A 21,037-nucleotide genomic window follows, 5' to 3' on the forward strand; every position below is an offset into this window, starting at 1 on the left:
CCCACTGGTATTCATCAATCAGTTATTCAGGCTGAGAATACTTGTCAACCTTAGCAGCCATTAGAATGAGTACTCTAAGGCAACGACAGTAATCACTAAAGGACATAAGACTAATCTTACATAAGACTAAATCTGTGTCCTAATTGGAACCACATTCCCTACAAAGTGCACTACTTTTGACCATGGCCCATAGGGCTCTGGCCAAAAGTAGTGCAGTATTTAGGGAATGGGGTGACATTTGGGACACAGTTAAGAAAAGCAATGCTAGCGTAAATTAGCCAATCAATAGTATGTAGAGTGTTTACAGAACACTGTCCTTGTGCAGGATGTTCAGAGGAGCTAATGCAGATCCTTTTACAGGAGATACATATTTAAACCACACACACACACACACACACACACACACACACACACACACACACACACACACACACACATGCATGCAAGGGCACACACACACACCCACAAACACACAAACACACAAACCCACACACACACACACACACACACACACACCACCCCCACCATCCAAAGACAGCCTTGTACTCAAAGACAGCCTATGTTCTCCAGTGAGGGATTCTCAGCTTACAGTTTCTTTCAATCACTTTGGCAAATTTTTCAGATGTAGGTGGAATATATTAAGTACAAAACTTTAAACTGATAACACTTGTAATGCCCCAATCTAACGTTCAGTACCTTTGATTGTGCGGGCATTCATTGGGGTTCACACATCTTTCACCCCTGAGTTATTGATGAAAAATACACATTTTCTGTGAAATACCATGAGCACATTTTGTTTAGTCACCAATACATACTGCACTACTTTTGGCCAGAGCCCTGTGGGCCATGGTCAAAAGTAGTGCACTTTGTAGGGAATGTGGTTCCAATTAGGACACAGATTTAGTCTTATGTAAGAGTAGTCTTATAGTTGAAGTAGGAAGTTTACATACACTTAGGTTGGAGTCATTAAAACTCATTTTTCAACCACTCCACAAATGTCTTGTTAACAAACTATAGTTTTGGCAAGTCAGTTAGGACATCTACTTTGTGCATGACACAAGTAATTTTTCAACAATTGTTTACAGACAGATTATTTCACTTATAACTCACTGTATCTCAATTCCAGTGGGTCAGAAGTTTACATACACTAAGTTGACTGTGCCTTTAAACAGCTTGGGAAATTCCAGAAAATGTTGTCATGGCTTTAGAAGCTTCTGATAGGCTAATTGACATCATTTGAGTCAATTGGAGGTGTACCTGTAGATGTTTTTCAAGGCCTACCTTCAAACTCAGTGCCTCTTTGCTTGACATCATGGGAAAATCAAAATAAATCAGCCAAGACCTCAGAAAAAAAATTGTAGACCTCCACAAGTCTGGTTCATCCTTGGGAGCAATTTTCAAACGCCTAAAAGTTCATCTGTACCAACTGACCACGTTCATCTGTACAAACAATAGAACGCAAGTATAAACACTATGGGACCACGCAGCCGTCATATCGCTCAGGAAGGAGACCCGTTCTGTCTCCTAGAGATGGATGTACTTTGGTGCGAAAAGTGCAAATCAGTCCGAGAACAACAGCAAAGGACCTTGTGAAGATGCTGGAGGAAACAGGTACAAAAGTATCTATATCCACAGTAAAAACGAGTCCTATATCGACATAACCTGAAAGGTCGCTTAGCAAGGAAGAAGCCACTGCTCCAAAACCGCCCTAAAAAAGACAGACTACGGTTTGCAACTGCACATGGGGACAAAGATTGTACTTTTTGGAGAAATGTCCTCTGGTCTGATGAAACAAAAATAGAACTGTTTTGCCATAATGACCATCATTATGTTTGGAGGGAAAATGGGGAGGCTTGCAAGCCGAAGAACACCATCCCAACTGTGAAGCATGGGGGTGGCAGCATCATGTTGTGGGTGTGCTTTGCTGCAGGAGGGACTGGTGCACTTCACAAAAAAGGTGACGAAGGAAAATTATGTGGATATATTGAAGCAACATCTCAAGACATCAGTCAGGAAGTTTAAGCTTGGTCACAAATGGGTCTTCCAAATGGACAATGACCCCAAGCATACTTCCAAAGTTGTGGCAAAATGGCTTAAGGGCAATAAAGTCATGGTATTGGAGTGGCCATCATAAAGCCCTGACCTCAATCCTATAGAAATATTGTGGGCAGAACTGAAAAAGCGTGTGCGAGCAAGGAGATCTACAAACCTGAGTCAGTTACACCAGCTCTGTCAGGTGGAATGGGACAAAATTCACCCAACTTATTGTGGGAACCTTGTGGAAGGATACTCAAAACATTTGACCCAAGTTAAACAATTTCAAGGCATTGCTACCAAATACTAATTGAGTGTATGTAAACTTCTGACCGACTGGGAATGTGATGAAAGAAATATGAGCTGAAATAAATCATTCTCTCTACTATTATTCTGACATTTTACATTCTTAAAATAAAGTGGTGATCCTAACTGACTTAAGATAGGGAATTTTTACTCGGATTAAAAGTCAGCAATTGTGAAAAACTGAGTTTAAATGTATTTGGCTAAGGTGCATGTAAACTTCCGACTTCAACTGCATGTCCTTTAGTGATTACTGCCGTGGCCTTAGAGTACTCATTCTAATGGCTGCTGAGGTTGACAAGTCTTCTCAGTCTGAATAACTGAGCCAATTAGAACTGAATGTATAACCGTTTTGACCAATGGTGGTGTACCAGTGACATCCTGTCCATTCCTGAATCCTTTGAAATGATTGGTGAGAGATCATGTCCAGTATGTAGACAAGTCTTTATGGTATGGCTGAGATTAGTTGGGGCAAGAGTAAAGATCATCATCATCCTATAAACTGCTGAGGTTTGCTCTCGGTTTGGATATATCCCTGTCTCTCTCTGTCTGTATATATCTGTCTCTCTCTCTCTCTCTCTCTCTCTCTCTCTCTCTCTCTCTCTCATGGTTTCATTCTTGACACTCTTGACAAAAACAATGAAGGAGATCATATTTTCTCTCTCTCAATTTTCACTTTTGTGCGCAATCATGACAGGAATGAAATGTGACTCCTTTGTTCCGGCGTTTCATCTGTTTGCCCAATGTAGATGAATGACTTTTAGGTCTGTTTAGAAATAATAGTTTTGTTATGTTTGTATAACCAAGCTGTAATTTGGCGCTGGACTTTGTAATGATCATTCTTAGCATTTTGGAAGGGTTGCTATAATAAGTGAAGCTTTATTATTGGGAGAGATGGTAATGTCCTCAGCCTTCATTGATCCACACTGAGAATCCCTGAGCAGGGGGAAAACATGAGGGCCGATATACCCTTGATTCATTTTTAATGAGCCCAGGTCTTTGTTCCACACTCTGCTATTTCAAGACAGATTCACAGTCAACACATTTAAGATCATGTTCAGCTTTTGTCTCGTTTATTCTGGTGGTGCTAGACTTCTCATCAGCAATGGACAGGGTGAAATTAAAAGCTATCTAGTAATTGCTAGAAATTGAAGTTATAGAACGATTTGACAATATGTCATGCGTACGGTGCCCATGTTATGACAGCCTCATTCTGTTGTGGCTAGATCGAAGACTGCGAGCTGCCAGTCATTTGCAGTTTTATCAAGGATTTAGTAATCCAGCCATGACTGCTGTGGTACATATCAGCAAAAGCAATACATCATAGGCCAAGCTGCGTGTGAGGAAATCCAATTCTGAAAATAGAAGTCACGAAGCAAGAACAAAATAACAATTGTATTGCCTGAATGGAACCCTGTGGAAAAACAAAGGAAGGACTGATAGATAGTGAAGCAGAGACAGAATGGCCATAGGGCAGTTCTGGCAAAGGCCAGATGGGCTGGTCCATTTTAGCCCAGTGGGCCAGTCTAAATTGAGTGTTTTGCACATAATTATCATTATTTGGCTAATAATTAGCCATTTCTGGTCCCAGTCAGCCCATGTAGTGAAGTACTTTGGATGCCACTGTGATCTCCACTATGGGAGTCACCAGCAGCACCACTACTTACCCTTCCAATTCCCATTCAGCACCAACAGAGAAGGGGAATGACATACCCAAAAACAAGCAGATCAGGTACTGAAATGTTCAGTTCGTGACTCATAGATCAGGGTTGTCATTTCCCTCATTTCTAAATAAAGTAGATTGAATATTATCTTTACCATAATTGGGCATCTGAAAATGTAATCATCATCAATTTATGCATATGATTTTACAGTGCTTGGTGATTAAAATATCATCAAAATAAACAAATACATATTTATATTTGAATGCTTTATTTAACCAGGGAAGTCACATTGACATCTATTTTTAAAGTGAACCTGAACATGCATGTGTATATAGCGTGGTATTTGTCCCTTTCATAATGTTATAATATGCTGTGGAAATCTCTATTTTTGTGAGGGCTTCGTTTGAGATCTCTCCACTGCAGTCACTCCAACTCCAGTGCTCTTTGTTCACGGTGATGCTGCTGTAGTACTGTACCTTGCAAATGTGATGAGTGGCCAATCATATTTGTGCTTCTTGTCCCGTAGGAAATGTGTTGGTGTGAAACCGCTCGCACTGGCACCGGAAGGGCATGTGTGCGGTGTACGCTCGCAACTGTAGAGGTCCCCCTTTTTCAGCGGGCTGCGCGCACAGCTATTGCACCCGCTTTTTATCCTGTGTAAAGAGGAGAGAGTGAGGGGGCATACGTACGGACCCTGCACGACCGCAGACATGTATCCTCCGTGAAGTGTAGCGCAAGGCAACTCTAAGATACCGGGTGTTCTGCGAGAAACAATTAAAATGTGCGGCTCTATTTCTGAATGAGCACAAGGACATGTGTGATATGCGTTGTAGCTTACCTATAGACCAAAATCATTCGCACTATTCCAATTTCATTCAGATTTGAGGGCACAGGTATATGACTTAAACTCATTTTAGGGAAGAAAGAAGACGTCGTGTTCTGCTGGTTTTTGTGGAATTTTCGCTCCAGCTGAGAGTCGTGATGTCTGGCTCATTTCACACATTGGTCCTGGGTAAGTTCAGTGCATGAGCCACGCGCCGTTATATTAATTAAATAAGAATGTGCAAAAGTGTAGCGCAATCCATGTTAACCGTGAACTAGCATAGTAGCCTATGCTTTATTCTGGGCTTTATAGCAATTTGGATGATAGGTATTGTAATCAAAATAATATTTTACAATGCCGTCGCAGTTTAAAGATGTGCTAAAGATCCCCCCATTGCAAGAACCTTTCCATCCATCCCAAGCATATCTGAAAACTTAACTATTGTGTTTTTTGAAGCTCATTCAAATTAATGATAAATAATGTGGCCTAGACAATCATTACATTTGCGTATTCATGAGTTCATGCATGTTCAAGTTGCCCTAAGGTTGATTGATTTGAGCGTCCAACAGGTATTGTGAACACACCTTAAAATGTATATAGCTAGGCCTATTGTGTTTTTAGGCTTTTTTAAAGCTTCTGTTGCCTATACAAGGTGATGAAGAAACAGCTTGGAAAGATATCACAACGTATTACCATTAGGCAGTCTATTGGGGATCTAATAGCCTAGCTTACAGGTAATTACATTGCTGCTATTAGGATCATAAACATATTAGGTCTTATACTTCCTCATTTGATAGACTATTGTTTATTATAGGAGTTATAACTTGTATATTCATTGTTTCAGTTGATGAGTGTGTTTCAGGAAGCCTGTGTGTCACATGGGGAAATAATAACTGTGCCAGACAACATTGTAGATGTTGATCATTAAATTGTTGACAACATGACAATTTTGTTTGTATAATTGTGATTTTGAGTTTGTTCTTTGGTAAATGTATAGTCCTATCAAAGTATTGGCTTAGACTATTTTAATGACTATTTTAATGACTTCCCATTAAGCATATTTGGTTGAGATGTTGATCAATGAGATTTCAACCTTTCAAAAAGACAACAATAAGTTTGTTGATTTCCCATTGTGTTATCATTATGCTTTCAACCATCTAAAGCACAACCAAATTCAAATGGAAAAACAATGTCAGATTTTTTGGTTTCATTGTCATCAAAATGTGTTATCACTTTCAGCCATTTAAAATCGCACCAAAGTTCAAATTGGAATATGACAGATATGTTGCATTTATAAAACAACTTAATGTGTTATCACTATGCTACATCTAATAGCGCAACCAAATGACCTGGATTGCAGTTGAGATTACATTAAAAGTGCATGCAAGTGACCAATGTTGTTCAAGATTCTGCGCAGATTATTACAGCAATTGTGAAGATCTCACAGACCTGCGACCTATGCATGCTATATTGAACATGCACACTTTCTATGATTACATAAGAAGACATGTTCAGTGCCTTCAATAACTATTCATACCCCTTGACTTATTCCACATTTTGTTAATCCATTCAAAATGGATTAAATAAAAATAAAAACGTGTAAAAATGTAACCTTTATTTAACTAGGCAAGTCAGTTAAGAATAAATTCGTATTTACAATGACGGCCTACCAAGGGAACTGCCTTGTTCAGGGGCAGAACGACAGATTTTTACCTTGTCTGCTCGGGGATTCGATCCAGCGCTCTAACCACTAGCCAAACTGCCGCCCCAAATGGATTTCATCTTTCACCCATCTACGCACAATCTTTTGCAAATGTATTGAAAATGAAATGGGGAAACATCTAATTTACAGAAGTATTCACACCCCTGAGTCAATACTTTGTAGAACACCTTTGGCGGCGATTACAGCTTTGAGTCGTCTTGGGTATGTATGTATCAATTTTGCACCTGGATTTGGGGATTTTCTCCCATTTCTCCTTGCAGATTTGATCAAGCTCTGTTAAGTTAGATGGGGAGTGGTGATAAACAGCAATCTTAAAGTCTTTCCACAGATTTTCATTAGGATTCAACGCTGGGCTTTGGCTTGGCCACTCAAGGACTTTGATATTCTTGTTCTGAAGCCATTCCAGCATTGTTTGGCTGTATGCTTGGGGTCATTGTCCCGGGAACGTAAATCTTCACCCCAGCCTAAAGTAATTTGCACTCTGAAGCAGGTTCTCATTAAGGATTTGTCTGTATTCAGCTCCATTCATTGTTCCCTCTATCCTTACCAGTCTCCCAGTCCCTGCCGCTGAAAAGCATCCCCATAGCATGATGCTGCCACCACAATGAATCACGGTAGGGATGGTGTTAGAGGGGTGTTAAGCTGTCCTGGTTTTCGCCAGACATAGCGCTTTGCATTCAGGCTAAATAGTAAATTTTTTGTCTCATCAGGCCACATCATCTTTTGCCTTATGGTCTCTGAGTCTTTCATGTGCATTTTTCTCAGGATTGGCTTCTGTCTGGCCACTCTCCCATAAAGCCCAGATTGGTGAAGTGATTTACAGACTGTTGTCCTTCTGGCAGGTCCTCCCATCTCAGCAAAGGAACTGTGTAGTTCTATCAGAGTGGTCATTGTGTTCTTGGTCACGTCCCTGAACAAGATCCTTTTTGCCCGGTTGCCAAGTTTGGTCGGACGGACAGTTCTTGGCAGAGTCTGGGGAGTTCCATATTTTTGCAATTTCCCAATGATGGAGACCACTGTGCTTTTGGAAACTTTCAACATACAGTGCATTCGGTAGGTATTCAGACCCCTTGACTTATTCCACAATTTGTTACGTTACAGCCTTATTCTAAAATGGATTACATCGTTTTTTCCCCTCATGAATCTACTACACACAATACCCCATAATGTCAAAGCAAAAACAGGTATTTAGAAAACATTTGCAAATGTATATAAAAAAAGAGCAGAAACTATACCATGAAGTCCAAGGAACTGCCCGTAGATCTCCGAGATAGAATTGTGATGAGGCATATATCTGGGGAAGAGTATAAAACAATTGTGTTGGCCCAGCAGGAGCCTGGACTTGAACCCGATCGAACATCTCTGGAGAGACCTGCAAATAGCTGTGCAGCTATGCTCCCCATCCAACCTGACAGCGCCTGAGAGCATCTGCAGAGAAGAATGGGAGAAACTCCCCAAATACAGATGTGCGAAGCTTGTAATGTCATACCCAAGAAGACTCGAAAGCTGTAATTGCTGCCAAAGGTGCTTAAACAACGTATGAGTATAGGGTCTGAATAATTATGTAAATGTAATATTTCATTTTTTTATATACATTTGCAAATTTTTCTAAATACCTGTTTTTGCTTTGATATTATGGGGTATTGTGCGTAGATTCATGAGGGGAAAAAACTATGTAATCCATTTTAGAATAAGGCTGTAACGTTACAAATTGTGGAAAAAGTCAAAGGGTCTGAATACCTACCGAATACACTGTATGGGATGTATACAGTCAGTATTTGTCAACATGAAGTGAGAAAATAGGATGTCACATATCTCAGAATATTGAATGAGTCCATATCTGGCTATAGGAAATGTCTACAGTTGAAGTCGGAAGTTTACATACACCTTAGTCAAATACATTTAAACTTAGTTTTCACAATTCCTGACATTTAATCATAGTAAAAATTCCCTGTCATAGGTCAGTTAGGATCACCACTTTATTTTAAGAACGTGAAATGCCAGAGTAATATTATAGAGAATTATTTATTTCAGCTTTTATTTCTTTCATCACATTCCCAGTGGGTCAGAAGTTTACATACACTCAATTAGTATTTGATAGCATTGCCTTTAAATTGTTTAACTTGGGTGAAACGTTTCGGGCAGCCTTCCTCAAGCTTCCCACAATAAGTTGGGTGAATTTTGGCCCATTCCTCCTGACAGAGCTGGTGTAACTGAGTCAAGTTTGTAGGCCTCCTTGCTCGCACACACTTTTTCAGTTCTGCCCACAAATGTTCTATTGGATTGAGGTCAGGGCTTTGTGATGGCCACTCCAATACCTTGACTTTGTTGTCCTTAAGCCCTTTTGCCACAACTTTGGAAGTATGCCTGGGGTCATTGTCCATTTGGAAGACCCATTTGTGACCAAGCTTAAACTTCCTGACTGATGTCTTGAGATGTTGCTTCAATATATCCACATAATTTTCTCTCCTCATGATGCCATCTATTTTGTGAAGTGCACCAGTCCCTCCTGCAGCAAAGCACACCCACAACATGATGCTGCCACCCCCGTGCTTCACAGTTGGGATGGTGTTCTTCGGCTTGCAAGCTTCCCCCGATTTTCCTCCAAACATAATGATGGTCATTATGGCCAAACAGTTCTATTTTTGTTTTATCAGACCAGAGGACATTTCTCCAAAAAGTATGATCTTTGTCCCCATGTGCAGTTGCAAACCGTAGTCTGGCTTCTTTATGGCAGTTTTGGAGCAGTAGCTTCTTCCTTGCTGAGCGGCCTTTCAGGTTATGTCGATATAGGACTCGTTTTACTGTGGATATAGATACTTTGTACCTGTTTCCTCCAGCATCTTCACAAGTTACTTTGCTGTTGTTTTGGGATTTATTTGCACTTTTTGCAACTTACTGTATGTAAACTTCTGAACCACTGGGATTGTGATACAGTGAATTATAAGTGAAATAATCTGTCTGTAAACAATTGTTGAAAAAATTACTTGTGTCATGCACAAAGTAGATGTCCTAACCAACTTGCCAAAACTATAGTTTGTTAACAAGACATTTGTGGAGTTGAAAAACGAGTTTTAATGACTTCAACCTAAGTGTATGTAAAATTCCAACTTCAACTGTATGTGTGATATTCGGAGTAATCCCAATGTCATATATGTCTAAAAGACACATCTGGATTCAGAATTTTTCGAGATATGGTGCATATCCACAAAACTCAAAATATGCATTGAAAATGGTTCTCTAGAACAGTGGTTCCCAAACTTTTTATAGTCCCGTACCGCTTCAATCATTCAACCTCCAGCTGCATGCCCCCTCTGGCACCAGGGTCAGTGCACTCTCAAATTTAGTTTTTTGCAATCATTGTAAACCTGCCACACACACACTATATGATACATTTATTAAACATAAGAATGAGTGTGTTTTTGTCACAACCCGGCTCTCGGGAAGTGACAAAGAGCTCTTATAGGACCAGGGCACAAATAATAATATAATAATAATCAATAATTTTGCTCTTTATTAAGCCATCTTACATATAAAACCTTATTTGTTCATCAAAAATTGTGAATAACTCACCACAGGTTAATGAGAAGGGTGTGCTTGAAAGGATGCACATAACTCTGCAATGTTGGGTTGTATTGGAGAGACTCTAAGTCTTAAATCATTTTCCACACACAGTCTGTGCCTGTATTTAGTTTTCATGCTAGTGAGGGCCGAGAATCCACTCTCACATAGGTACGTGGTTCCAAAGGGCATCAGTGTCTTAACAGCGCGATTTGCCAAGGCAAGAAACTCTGAGCATAGCCCTATCCAGAAATCTGGCAGTGGCTTCTGATTAAATTATATTTTCACAGAACCGCTTGTTGCAATTTCGATGAGGCTCTCTTGTTCAGGTATCGGTAAGCAGCTGGAGGCAGGGCATGAAAGGGATAACGAATCCAGTTGTTTGTGTTGTCCGTTTCGGGAAAGTACCTGCATAATTGTGCACCCATCTCACTCAGGTGCTTCGCTATATCACATTTGACATTGTCCGTAAGCTTGAGTTCATTTGCACACAAAAACTCATACAATGATGGAAAGACCTGTGTGTAGTCCTTGTTAATGCAGACAGAAAAGAGCTCCAACTTCTTAATCATAGCCTCAATTTTGTCCCGCACATTGAATATAGTTGCGGAGATTCCCAGTAATCCTAGATTCAGATCATTCAGGTTAGAAAAAACATCACCCAGATTGGCTAGTCGAGTTTCATCACCCAGATAGGCTAGTCATGTGAGAAACTCGTCATCATGCAAGCGGTCAGACATGTGAAAATTATGGTCAGTAAAGAAAACTTTAATCTTGTCTCTCAATTAAAACAAAAAGTGTCAATATTTTGCCCCTTGATAACCAACGCACTGCTGTATATTGTAAAAGCGTTACATGATCGCTGCCCATATCATTGCATAATGCAGAAAATACAAGAGTTCAGGGGCCTTGCTTTAACAAAGTGAACCATTTTCACTGTAGTGACCAAAATGTATTTTTGGACACTCCCTTGTCAGCAAGATCCTCTCGGTGGATGCTACAGTGTACCCAAGTGGTGTCGGGAGCAACTGCTTGCATTTGCGTTACCATTCCACTATGTTTCCCTGTCATGGCTTTTGCGCCATCAGTACAGATACCAACACATCTTGACCACCAAAGTCCATTTGATGTCACAAAGCTGTCCAGTACTTAAAAAATATCCTCTCATGTTGAACTGGTTTCCAGTGGTTTGCAGAAGATGGATGTCTTCCTTAATTGACCCACATTAACATAACGGACATAAACCAGGAGCTGTGCCAGGCTCACCACCTCTGTTGACTCATCCAGCTGTAACGCATATAATTCACTGGCTTGTATGTGAAGCAGTAATTGTTTCAGTACATCTCCTGCCATGTCACTGATGCATTGTGAAACAGTGTTGTTTGATGAAGGCATTGTCTGTATAGTTTTTTTGTCCTTTTCCCCCAGCATTGTTCCAGCCATATCCGCGGCAGAAGGAAGAATGAAGTCCTCCACAATAGTATGGGGCTTGCCTGTCCTAGCCACTCGGTAGTTCACCATATAAGACTCTTCTAGCCCCTTCTTATTAATGGTATCGGTTGCTTTTATGCATGTCTTATTACTTGAAAGTCGTCTTTATTCTCACTCAGTTTTTCAAATTGTCATGTTTCGTTTCTAAATGTCTGCACAAGAGTGAAGGTTTCCTGCGAGAGAGTAACGGTTAATGTGATTGGATGTTAATTATTTGACTAGGCTACATGTATTTGACATTGTGTTGTTATTTCGGTGAACACTAGATGGTTTAATTTTATTTTTGGAAGTGAAACGAGGCTACTCAGGCGAGGCTACGACGAGGCTACCCAAATGTATAGCCCCGTTGGAAAATAGAAATGCACTGTTTGAAAATGTGAAGAATATTTTTTTTAAATAATATATATATATATATATATATTTATTTTTTATTATATTTTTACGTGAATCACATTTTTATTTGGCGTACCCCCGATGGCATTGCGACCCAAGTTTGGGAATACCTGCTGTAGAATATCAAAAACGTGTCATAAAAAGATATCCCCTGATATGGACCCTTTTCGCCCAGTGTGGATGCACCTGACCTCAATTTGGAGTGTCATAGCAAAGGGGTGTGAATACTTACGCAAATGAGATATTTATGCATTTCATTTTCAATACATTTGCAACAATGTCTAAAAACCTGTTTTCACTTTGTCATTACGGGGAATTGTGTGTAGATGATTGAGAAAAAAATCTACATGTATTTAGTAAATTTTTAATTCAGGCTTTAACACAACAAGATGTGGAATAAGTCAAGTGACAAGAATAGCCCACCACCCAAAGGACATTCAGCCAACTTGAAATGACTGTGGCAATCATTGGAGTCAACATGGTCCAGCATCCATGTGGAATGATTTCAACATCATGTAGAGTCCATGCCCCGACGAACTGACCCTGTCCTGAGGGCAAACGGGGGTGAAACTCAGTATTAGGAAGGTTTTCCTGTTTAGTACACTCAGTATGTTGAGTTATTAAGAGGTCTCTCAATAATAATTCTCACAATAGTATATTGTTATGAAGAGGTCTCTCAATAAAAATTCTCACACTAGTACATTGATAGTAATCAGTGACAAACATCAAAGCTAAGTAGGGATGGGCTTAGTTAAAGCACTGGATGGGAGACCAAATTAATAGCTGTAGATCAACTCTTCAATAGAAGGTGCTGTGGTGAAGAGGTGACTCATGGTTGCTGGCCTTCTAGGCAGAGTTGCAAAGAAAAAGCCATATCTCAGACTGGCCAATAAAATATTAAGATGGGCAAAGGAACACGGACACTGGACAGAGGAACTCTGCCTAGAAGGCCAGTATCCTGGAGTCGTCTCTTCATTGTTAACGTTGAGACTGGTGTTTTGTGGGTACTATTTAATGAAGCTGCCAGTTTATTTATTTTTTATTTTATTTCACCTTTATTTAACCCGGTAGGCAAGTTGAGAACAAGTTCTCATTTACAATTGCGACCTGGCCAAGATAAAGCAAAGCAGTTTGACACATACAACAACACAGAGTTACACATGGAGTAAAGCAAACATACAGTCAATAATACAGCAGAAAAATAAGTCTATATACAATGTGAGCAAATGAGGTGAGATAAGGGAGGTAATGGCAAAAAAAGGCCATGGTGGCGAAGTACATACAATATAGTAAGTAAAACACTGGAATGATAGATTTGCAGTGGAAGAAAGTGCAAAGTAGAAATAGGAATAATGGGGTGCAAAGGAGCAAAATAAATAAATACAGTAGAGGAAGAGGTAGTTGTTTGGGCTAAATTATAGATGGGCTATGTACAGGTGCAGTAATCTGTAAGCTGCTCTGACAGCTGGTGCTTAAAGCTAGTGAGGGAGATAAGTGTTTCCAGTTTTGGAGATTTTTGTAGTTCGTTCCAGTCATTGGCAGCAGAGAACTGGAAGGAGAGGTGGCCGAAGGAGGAATTGGCTTTGGGGGTGACCAGTGAGATATACCTGCTGGAGCGCGTGGTTCAGGTGGGTGCTGCTATGGTGACCAGCGAGCTGAGATAAGGGCGAACTTTATCTAGCAGGGTCTTGTAGATGACCTGGAGCCAGTGGATTTGGTGACGAGTATGAAGCGAGGGCCAGCCAACGAGAGCGTACAGGTCGCAGTGGTGGGTAGTATATGGGGCTTTGGTGACAAAACGGATGGCACTGTGATAGACTGCATCCAATTTATTGAGTGGGGTATTGGAGGCTATTTTGTAAATGACATCGCTGAAGTTGAGGATCGGTAGGATGGTCAATTTTACGAGGGTATGTTTGGCAGCATGAGTGAAGGATGCTTTGTTGCGAAATAGGAAGCCAATTCTAGATTTAACTTTGGATTGGAGATGTTTGATGTGAGTCTGGAAGGAGAGTTTACAGTCTAACCAGACACCTAGGTATTTGCAGTTGTCCACATATTCTAAGTAAGAACCATCCAGAGTAGTGATGATGGCGGGCAGGTGAAGGCAGCGATCAGTTGAAGAGCATGCATTTAGTTTTACTTATATTTAAGAGCAGTTGGAGGCAACGGAAGGAGAGTTGTATGGCATTGAAGCTCGTCTGGAGGGTTGTTAACACAGTGTCCAAAGAAGGGCCAGAAGTATACAGAATGGTGTCGTCTGCGTAGAGGTGGATCAGAGAATCACCAGCAGCAAGAGCGACATCATTGATGTATACAGAGAAGAGAGTCGGCCCAAGAATTGAACCCTGTGGCACCCCCATAGAGACTGCCAGAGGTTCGGACAACAGGCCCTCCGATTTGACACACTGAACTCTATCAGAGAAGTAGTTGGTGAACCAGGCGAGGCAATCATTTGAGAAACCAAGACTATTGAGTCTGCAGATGAGGATGTGGTGATTGACAGAGTCGAAAGCCTTGGCCAGGTCAATGAATACGGCTGCACAGTATTGTTTCTTATCGATGGCGGTTAAGATATCGTTTAGGACCTTGAGCATGGCTGAGGTGCACCCATGACCAGCTCTGAAACCAGATTACATAGCGGAGAAGGTGCGGTGGGATTCGAAATGGTCGGTAATCTGTTTGTTGACTTGGCTTTCGAAGACCTTTGAAAGGCAGGGTAGGATAGATATAGGTCTGTAGCAGTTTAGGTCAAGAGTGTCCCCCCCTTTGAAGAGAGGGATGACCGCAGCTGCTTTCCAATCTTTAGGAATCTCAGACGACACGAATGAGTGGTTGAACAGGCTAGTAATAGGGGTTGCAACAATTTCTGCAGATAATTTTAGAAAGAAAGGATCCAGATTGTCTAGCCCGGCTCATTTGTAGGGGTCCAGAGTTTGCAGCTCTTTCAGAACATCAGCTGACTGGTTTTGGGACTTGTGGGGCGTCTGTTTCTCAAACTAGACACTAATGTACTTTTCCTCTTGCTCAGTTGTGCACCGGGGCCTCCCACTCCTCTTTCTATTCTGATTAGAGCCAGTTTGCGTTGTTCTGTGAAGGGAGTAGTACACAGTGTTGTACGAGATCTTCAGTTTCTTCGCAATTTCTCGCATGGAATAGCCTTAATTTCACAGAACAAGAATAGACTGATGAGTTTCAGAAGAGTTTCAGAAGTCCTGTTTGGACTGCAGCCCATATCTGTGGCTTTTTATTTCTCTAGCCCTGGTCGATCAACGTTAAGTGCGGGGGGGTGTTTCTATAGCGATTTAAAGGGAAAGATTCAGAAATACACCATGAAAACTGGAACGGATTGTCTTTGGGAGGTAAGATATTGAAATTCAGTCTGTTAGCTTTGTAAATTAATAAATATATAGATCCTATTTCATGTTGTATTCTAAGGATTTCATTGAGAAAAACCACATGTTAACACACAGGACCCTGCAGCCACTAGCTAGCTTGTCAATTGACATTCAAAGTTAGCTGGAGCAGTGACAAAGTTCTATTGAGCAGCCACCACTTTTTGACCATGGCCATAATGACATTATATTCACTCTAATCATGCTAATTTCTCTGAGTAAATAGTCCGTAACTTCAAAATCAAATCAAATCAAATGTTATTAGTCACATGCACCGAATACAACACCTTACAGTGAAATGCTTACTTACGAGCCTGTAACCAACAGTGTAGTTTCAAAAAAATTGGGATAAGAATAAGAGATAAAAGTAACAAGTAATTAAAGAGCAGCAGTAAAAAATAACAATATATACAGGGGGGTGCCGGTACAGAGTCAATGTACATGTACATGTAGGTAGAGTTAATTAAAGTGACTATGCATAGATGACAACAGAGAGTTGCAGTGGTGTGAAGAGAGGAGGGGGGGTAATGCAAATAGTCTGGGTAGCCATTTGACCTGATGTTCAGGAGTCTTATGACTTGGGGGTAGAAGCTCTTGGACCTAGACTTGGCACTCCGGTAACGCTTGCCATGTGGTAGCAGAGTGAACATTCTACGACTAGGGTGGCTGGAGTCTTTGACAATTTGTAGGGCCTTCCTCTGACACCGCCTGGTATAGAGGTCCTGGATGGCAGGAAGCTTGGCCCCAGTGATGTACTGGGCCGTTCACACTACCCTCTGTAGTGCCTTGTGGTCGGAGGCCGAGCAGTCGCCATACCAGGAAGTGATGCAACCAGTCAGGATGCTCTCGATGGTGCAGCTGTAAAACCTTTTGAGGATCTCAGGACCCATGCCAAATCTTTTCAGTCTCCTAAGGGGGAATAGGTTTTGTCGTGCCCGCTTCACGACTGTCATGGTGTGCTTGGACCATGTTAGTTTGTTGGTGATGTGGACACCAAGGAGCTTGAAGCTCTCAACCTACACTGCAGCCCCGTCAATGAGAATGGGGGCGTGCTCGGTCCTCTTTTTCTTGTAGTCCACAATCATCTCCTTTGTCTTGATCACGTTGAGGGAGAGGTTGTTGTCCTGGCATCACACGGCCAGGTGTCTGACCTCCTCCCTATAGGCTGTCTCGTTGTTGTCAGTGATCAGGCCTACCACTGTTGTGTCATCGGCAAATTGAATAATGGTGTTGGATTCGTGCCTGGCCGTGCAGTCATGAGTGAACAAGGAGTACAGGAGGGGGCTGAGCACACACCCCTGAGGGGCCCCTGTGTTGAGGATCAGCGTGGTGGATGTGTTGTTACCTACACTTACCACCTGGGGGCGGCCCGTCAGGAAGTCCAGGATCCAGTTGCAGAGGGAGGTGTTTAGTCCCAGGGTCCTTAGGTTATTGATGAGCTTTGAGGGCACTATGGTGTTCAACGCTGAGCTGTAGTCAATGAATAGCATTCTCACATAGGTGTTCCTTTTGTCCAGGTGGGAAAGGGCAGGGTGGAGTGCAATAGAGACTGCTTCATCTGTGGATCTGTTGGGGCGGTATGCAAATTGGAGTGGGTCTAGGGTTCCTGGGATGATGGTGTTGCCTTTCAAAGCACTTCATGGCTACAGACGTGAGTGCTACGGGTCAGTAATCATTTAGGCAGGTTACCTTAGTGTTCTTGGGGACAGGCACTATGGTGGACTGCTTAAAACATGTTGGTATTACAGACTCGGACAGGGAGAGGTTGAAAATGTCAGTGAAGACACTTGCTAGTTGGTCAGCGCATGCGCACAGTACACGTCCTGGTAATCCATCTGGCCCTGCGGTCTTGTGAATGTTGACCTGTCTAAAGGTCTTATCTCATCGGCTGCGGAGAACGTGATCACACAGTCTTCTGGTACAGCTGGTGCTCTCATGCATGTTTCAGTGTTATTTGCCTCGAAGCAAGCATAGAAGTAGTTTAGCTTGTCCGGTAGGCTCGTGTCACTGGGCAGCTGTGCTTCCCTTTGTAGTCTGTAATGCTTTGCAGGCCCTGCCACGTTCGACGAGCATCAGAGCCAGTGTAGTACGATTCAATCTTAGTCCTATATTGATGCTTTGCCTGTTTGATGGTTCGTCGGAGGGCATAGCAGGATTTTTTTATAAGCTTCCGGGTTAGAGTCCCGCTCCTTGAAAGCGGCAACTCTAGCCTTTAGCTCAGTGCGGATGCTGCCTGTAATCCATGGCTTCTGGTTGGGGTATGTACGTACGGTCACTGTGGGGACGATGTCATCGATGCACTTATTGATGAATCCAATGACATACAGTGGGGCAAAAAAGTATTTAGTCAGCCACCAATTGTGCAAGTTCTCCCACTTAAAAAGATGAGAGAGGCCTGTAATTTTCATCATAGGTACACGTCAACTATGACAGACAAAATGAGAAAAGAAAATCCAGAAAATCACATTGTAGGATTTGTTATGAATTTATTTGCAAATTATGGTGGAAAATAAGTATTTGGTCACCTACAAACAAGCAAGATTTCTGGCTCTCACAGACCTGTAACTTCTTCTTTAAGAGGCTCCTCTGTCCTCCACTCGTTACCTGTATTAATGGCACCTGTTTGAACTTGTTATCAGTATAAAAGACACCTGTCCACAACCTCAAACAGTCACACTCCAAACTCCACTATGGCCAAGACCAAAGACCTGTCAAAGGACACCAGAAACATAATTGTAGACCTGTACCAGGCTGGGAAGACTGAATCTGCAATAGGTAAGCAGCTTGGTTTGAAGAAATCAACTGTGGGAGCAATTATTAGGAAATAGAAGACATACAAGACCACTGATAATCTCCCTCGATCTTGGGCTCCACGCAAGATCTCACCCCGTGGGGTCAAAATGATCACAAGAACGGTGAGCAAAAATCCCAGAACCACACAGGGGGACCTAGTGAATGACCTGCAGAGAGCTGGGACCAAAGTAACAAAGCCTACCATCAGTAACACACTACGCCGCCAGGGACTCAAATCCTGCAGTGCCAGATGTGTCCCCCTGCTTAAGCCAGTACATGTCCAGGCCCGTCTGAAGTTTGCTAGAGAGCATTTGGATGATCCAGAAGAGGATTGGGAGAATGTCATATGGTCAGATGAAACCAAAATATAACTTTTTGGTAAAAACTCAACTTGTCGTGTTTGGAGGACAAAGAATGCTGAGTTGCATCCAAAGAACACCATAGCTACTGTGAAGCATGGGGGTGGAAACATCATGCTTTGGGGCTGTTTTTCTGCAAAGGGACCAGGACGACTGATCCGTGTAAAGGAAAGAATGAATGGGGCCATGTATTGTGAGATTTTGAGTGAAAACCTCCTTCCATCAGCAAGGGCATTGAAGATGAAACGTGGCTGGGTCAAACACACCGCCCGGGCAACGAAGGAGTGGCTTCGTAAGAAGCATTTCAAGGTCCTGGAGTGGCCTAGCCAGTCTCCAGATCTCAACCCCATAGAAAATCAGGAGGATGTAATTATGGTCAGATTTGCCAAGTGGAGGGCGAGGGAGAGCTTTCTATGTATCTCTGTGTGTGGAGTATAGGTAGTCCAGAGTTATTTTCCCTCTGGTTGCACATTTAACATGGTGATAGAAATTTGGTAAAACTGATTTAAGTTTCCCTGCATTAAAGTCCCCAGCTACTAGGAGCGCTGCCTCTGGGTGAGCGTTTTCTTGTTTGCTTTTGGCGGAATACAGCTCATTCAATGCTATCTTAGTGCCAGCCTCTGACTGTGATGGTATGTAAACAGCTACAAAGAATACAGATGAAAACTCTCTCGGTAGATAGTGTGGTCTGCAGCTTATCATAAGGAACTCTACCTCAGGCGAGCAATAGCTCGAGACTTCCTTAGATATTGTGCACCAGCTGTTGTTTACAAAAATACATAGACCGACACCCCTTGTCTTACCAGACGCCGCTGTTCTCTCGTATAACCAGCCAGCTGTATGTTGATATTGTCATCGTTCAGCCACGACAATGCGAAGCATAAGATGTTGCATTTTTTAATGTCCCGTTGGTAGTTTAATCTTACCAATAACTCGTCCATTTTATTGTCCAAAGATTGCATGTTTTCTAGCAGAATTGAGGGAAGTGGGGGTTTATACAATCGCCTCCGACTTCTCAGAAGGCAGCCCGCTCTCCGGTCTCTCTTTCTCCGCCTCCTCTTCACGCAAATCACTGGGGTCGGGGCCTGTTCCCGAGGGAGCCGTATATCCTCCGCCTCGGGCTCGTCAGTGTTGTGAAAGAAGAAAAAAGATTCTGCTAGTCCGTGGTGAGTAATCGCAGTCCTGATGTCTAGAAGTTATTTTCGGTCATAAGAGACGTTAGCGGCAACAATATGTACAATAAGAGTAAAGAAATTACAATAAGTTACAAACAACGCAGAAAAACGAACAAAAAACACAATCGGTTGGGGGCATGTGAAATGGCTCCGGCGCCATCTTACACAAGTGTGATTCATAACTTGTGAACAATACATGGTAGAGACAAAGGGTTTGGACTATTCTTTTTTTTATGCAATTCTCCATTGAATTAATATTTTTTTTTTGGAAACATTGAATTAAATAATTTCATGGGTGAACACCCTATAGACTACAGTTTTAGGTATTTGCTGCAACCTGCAAGAAACACTGTAATCTCATCCAAGAAGGCTACAGTTAGGCCTAGGCTATAGCCTACTTATTGATTTAGAAAACTACTTTTTTTCATTATCATGTGAAATGTTTTACGTTCATACGGGATTCAGCAATACGAAAGAAAGTAATGTTAGTCATCCTGAAAGTCCTCCTGAACTATGTTGTTTGTGTGTTTGTCATCAGGTCATGTCACGACTTCCGCCGAAGTCGGTCCCTCTCCTTGTTCGGGCGGCGTTCGGCGGTCGACGTCGCTAGCCTTCTAGCCACCGCCGATCCACTTTTCATTTTCCATTTGTTTTGTCTTAGTCTTACAAACCTGGTTTCACTCACCCAATTACCTGTTTATTATTTAACCCTCTGTTCCCCATGTTTGTTGTATTGTGGTCCGTATTTGTGGGCTTGGTAATTCTCTTGTATTTTGATGACTTTGAGTAAAGTTACTTTTATTTACTCATCTCTGCTGTCCTGCGCCTGACTCCTCTGCACCAGCTACACATAGATCCTTACAGGTCATGCCTTCAGACACGTGTGTGGTAATGTCCCAGTCTCGCTGAATCGTCGGGAGAGACCAAGAACGGGGCACGCCACCACAATTAGCCTGCTTGTCCATGGGGTGATGAGACTGAATGTTCATTAGTTGCATTAGGGCAGTGAGTTAGACAGGCCATGCAGCCCGGCCCAAGCGCCAGAAACAACACGGTTTGCCTCATGATATAGTCAGTTTTGTTTTTATTTCACCTTTATTTAACCAGGTAGGCTAGTTGAGAACAAGTTCTCATTTGCAACTGCGACCTGGCCAAGATAAAGCATATCAATTCGACACATACAACAACACAGAGTTACACATGGAATAAACAAAACATACAGTTAATAATACAGTAGAACAAAAGAAAACAAAAAGTCTATATACAGTGAGTGCAAATGAGGTAAGTTAAGGCAATAAATAGGCCATGGTGGCGAAGTAATTA

The 21,037-nt window shown here is 42.0% G+C and overlaps 1 protein-coding gene across 3 annotated transcripts in view; it reads left to right on the plus strand.

The window, feature by feature from the left end:
- Positions 1-4,547: 4,547 nt before the first annotated feature.
- The window catches only part of clmpa (CXADR like membrane protein a), a 178,843-nt gene continuing 162,353 nt past the window's right edge, over positions 4,548-21,037 (plus strand). For 2 of the 3 annotated variants that reach the window (XR_006769668.1, XM_014197816.2), the window contains exon 1: positions 4,549-5,013. Coding sequence is in view for 1 of the 3 variants with exons in the window: in XM_014197816.2 (XP_014053291.1) it covers positions 4,983-5,013 (31 nt within the window). In the remaining 2 variants the exon portion in view is untranslated. Of the gene's footprint in view, positions 5,014-21,037 lie in introns of all 3 variants that reach the window. The other variant, XM_014197817.2, reaches the window with a different exon arrangement.

Source organism: Salmo salar, chromosome ssa04, assembly GCF_905237065.1.
Source record: "Salmo salar chromosome ssa04, Ssal_v3.1, whole genome shotgun sequence".
NCBI lineage: Eukaryota > Metazoa > Chordata > Actinopteri > Salmoniformes > Salmonidae > Salmo > Salmo salar.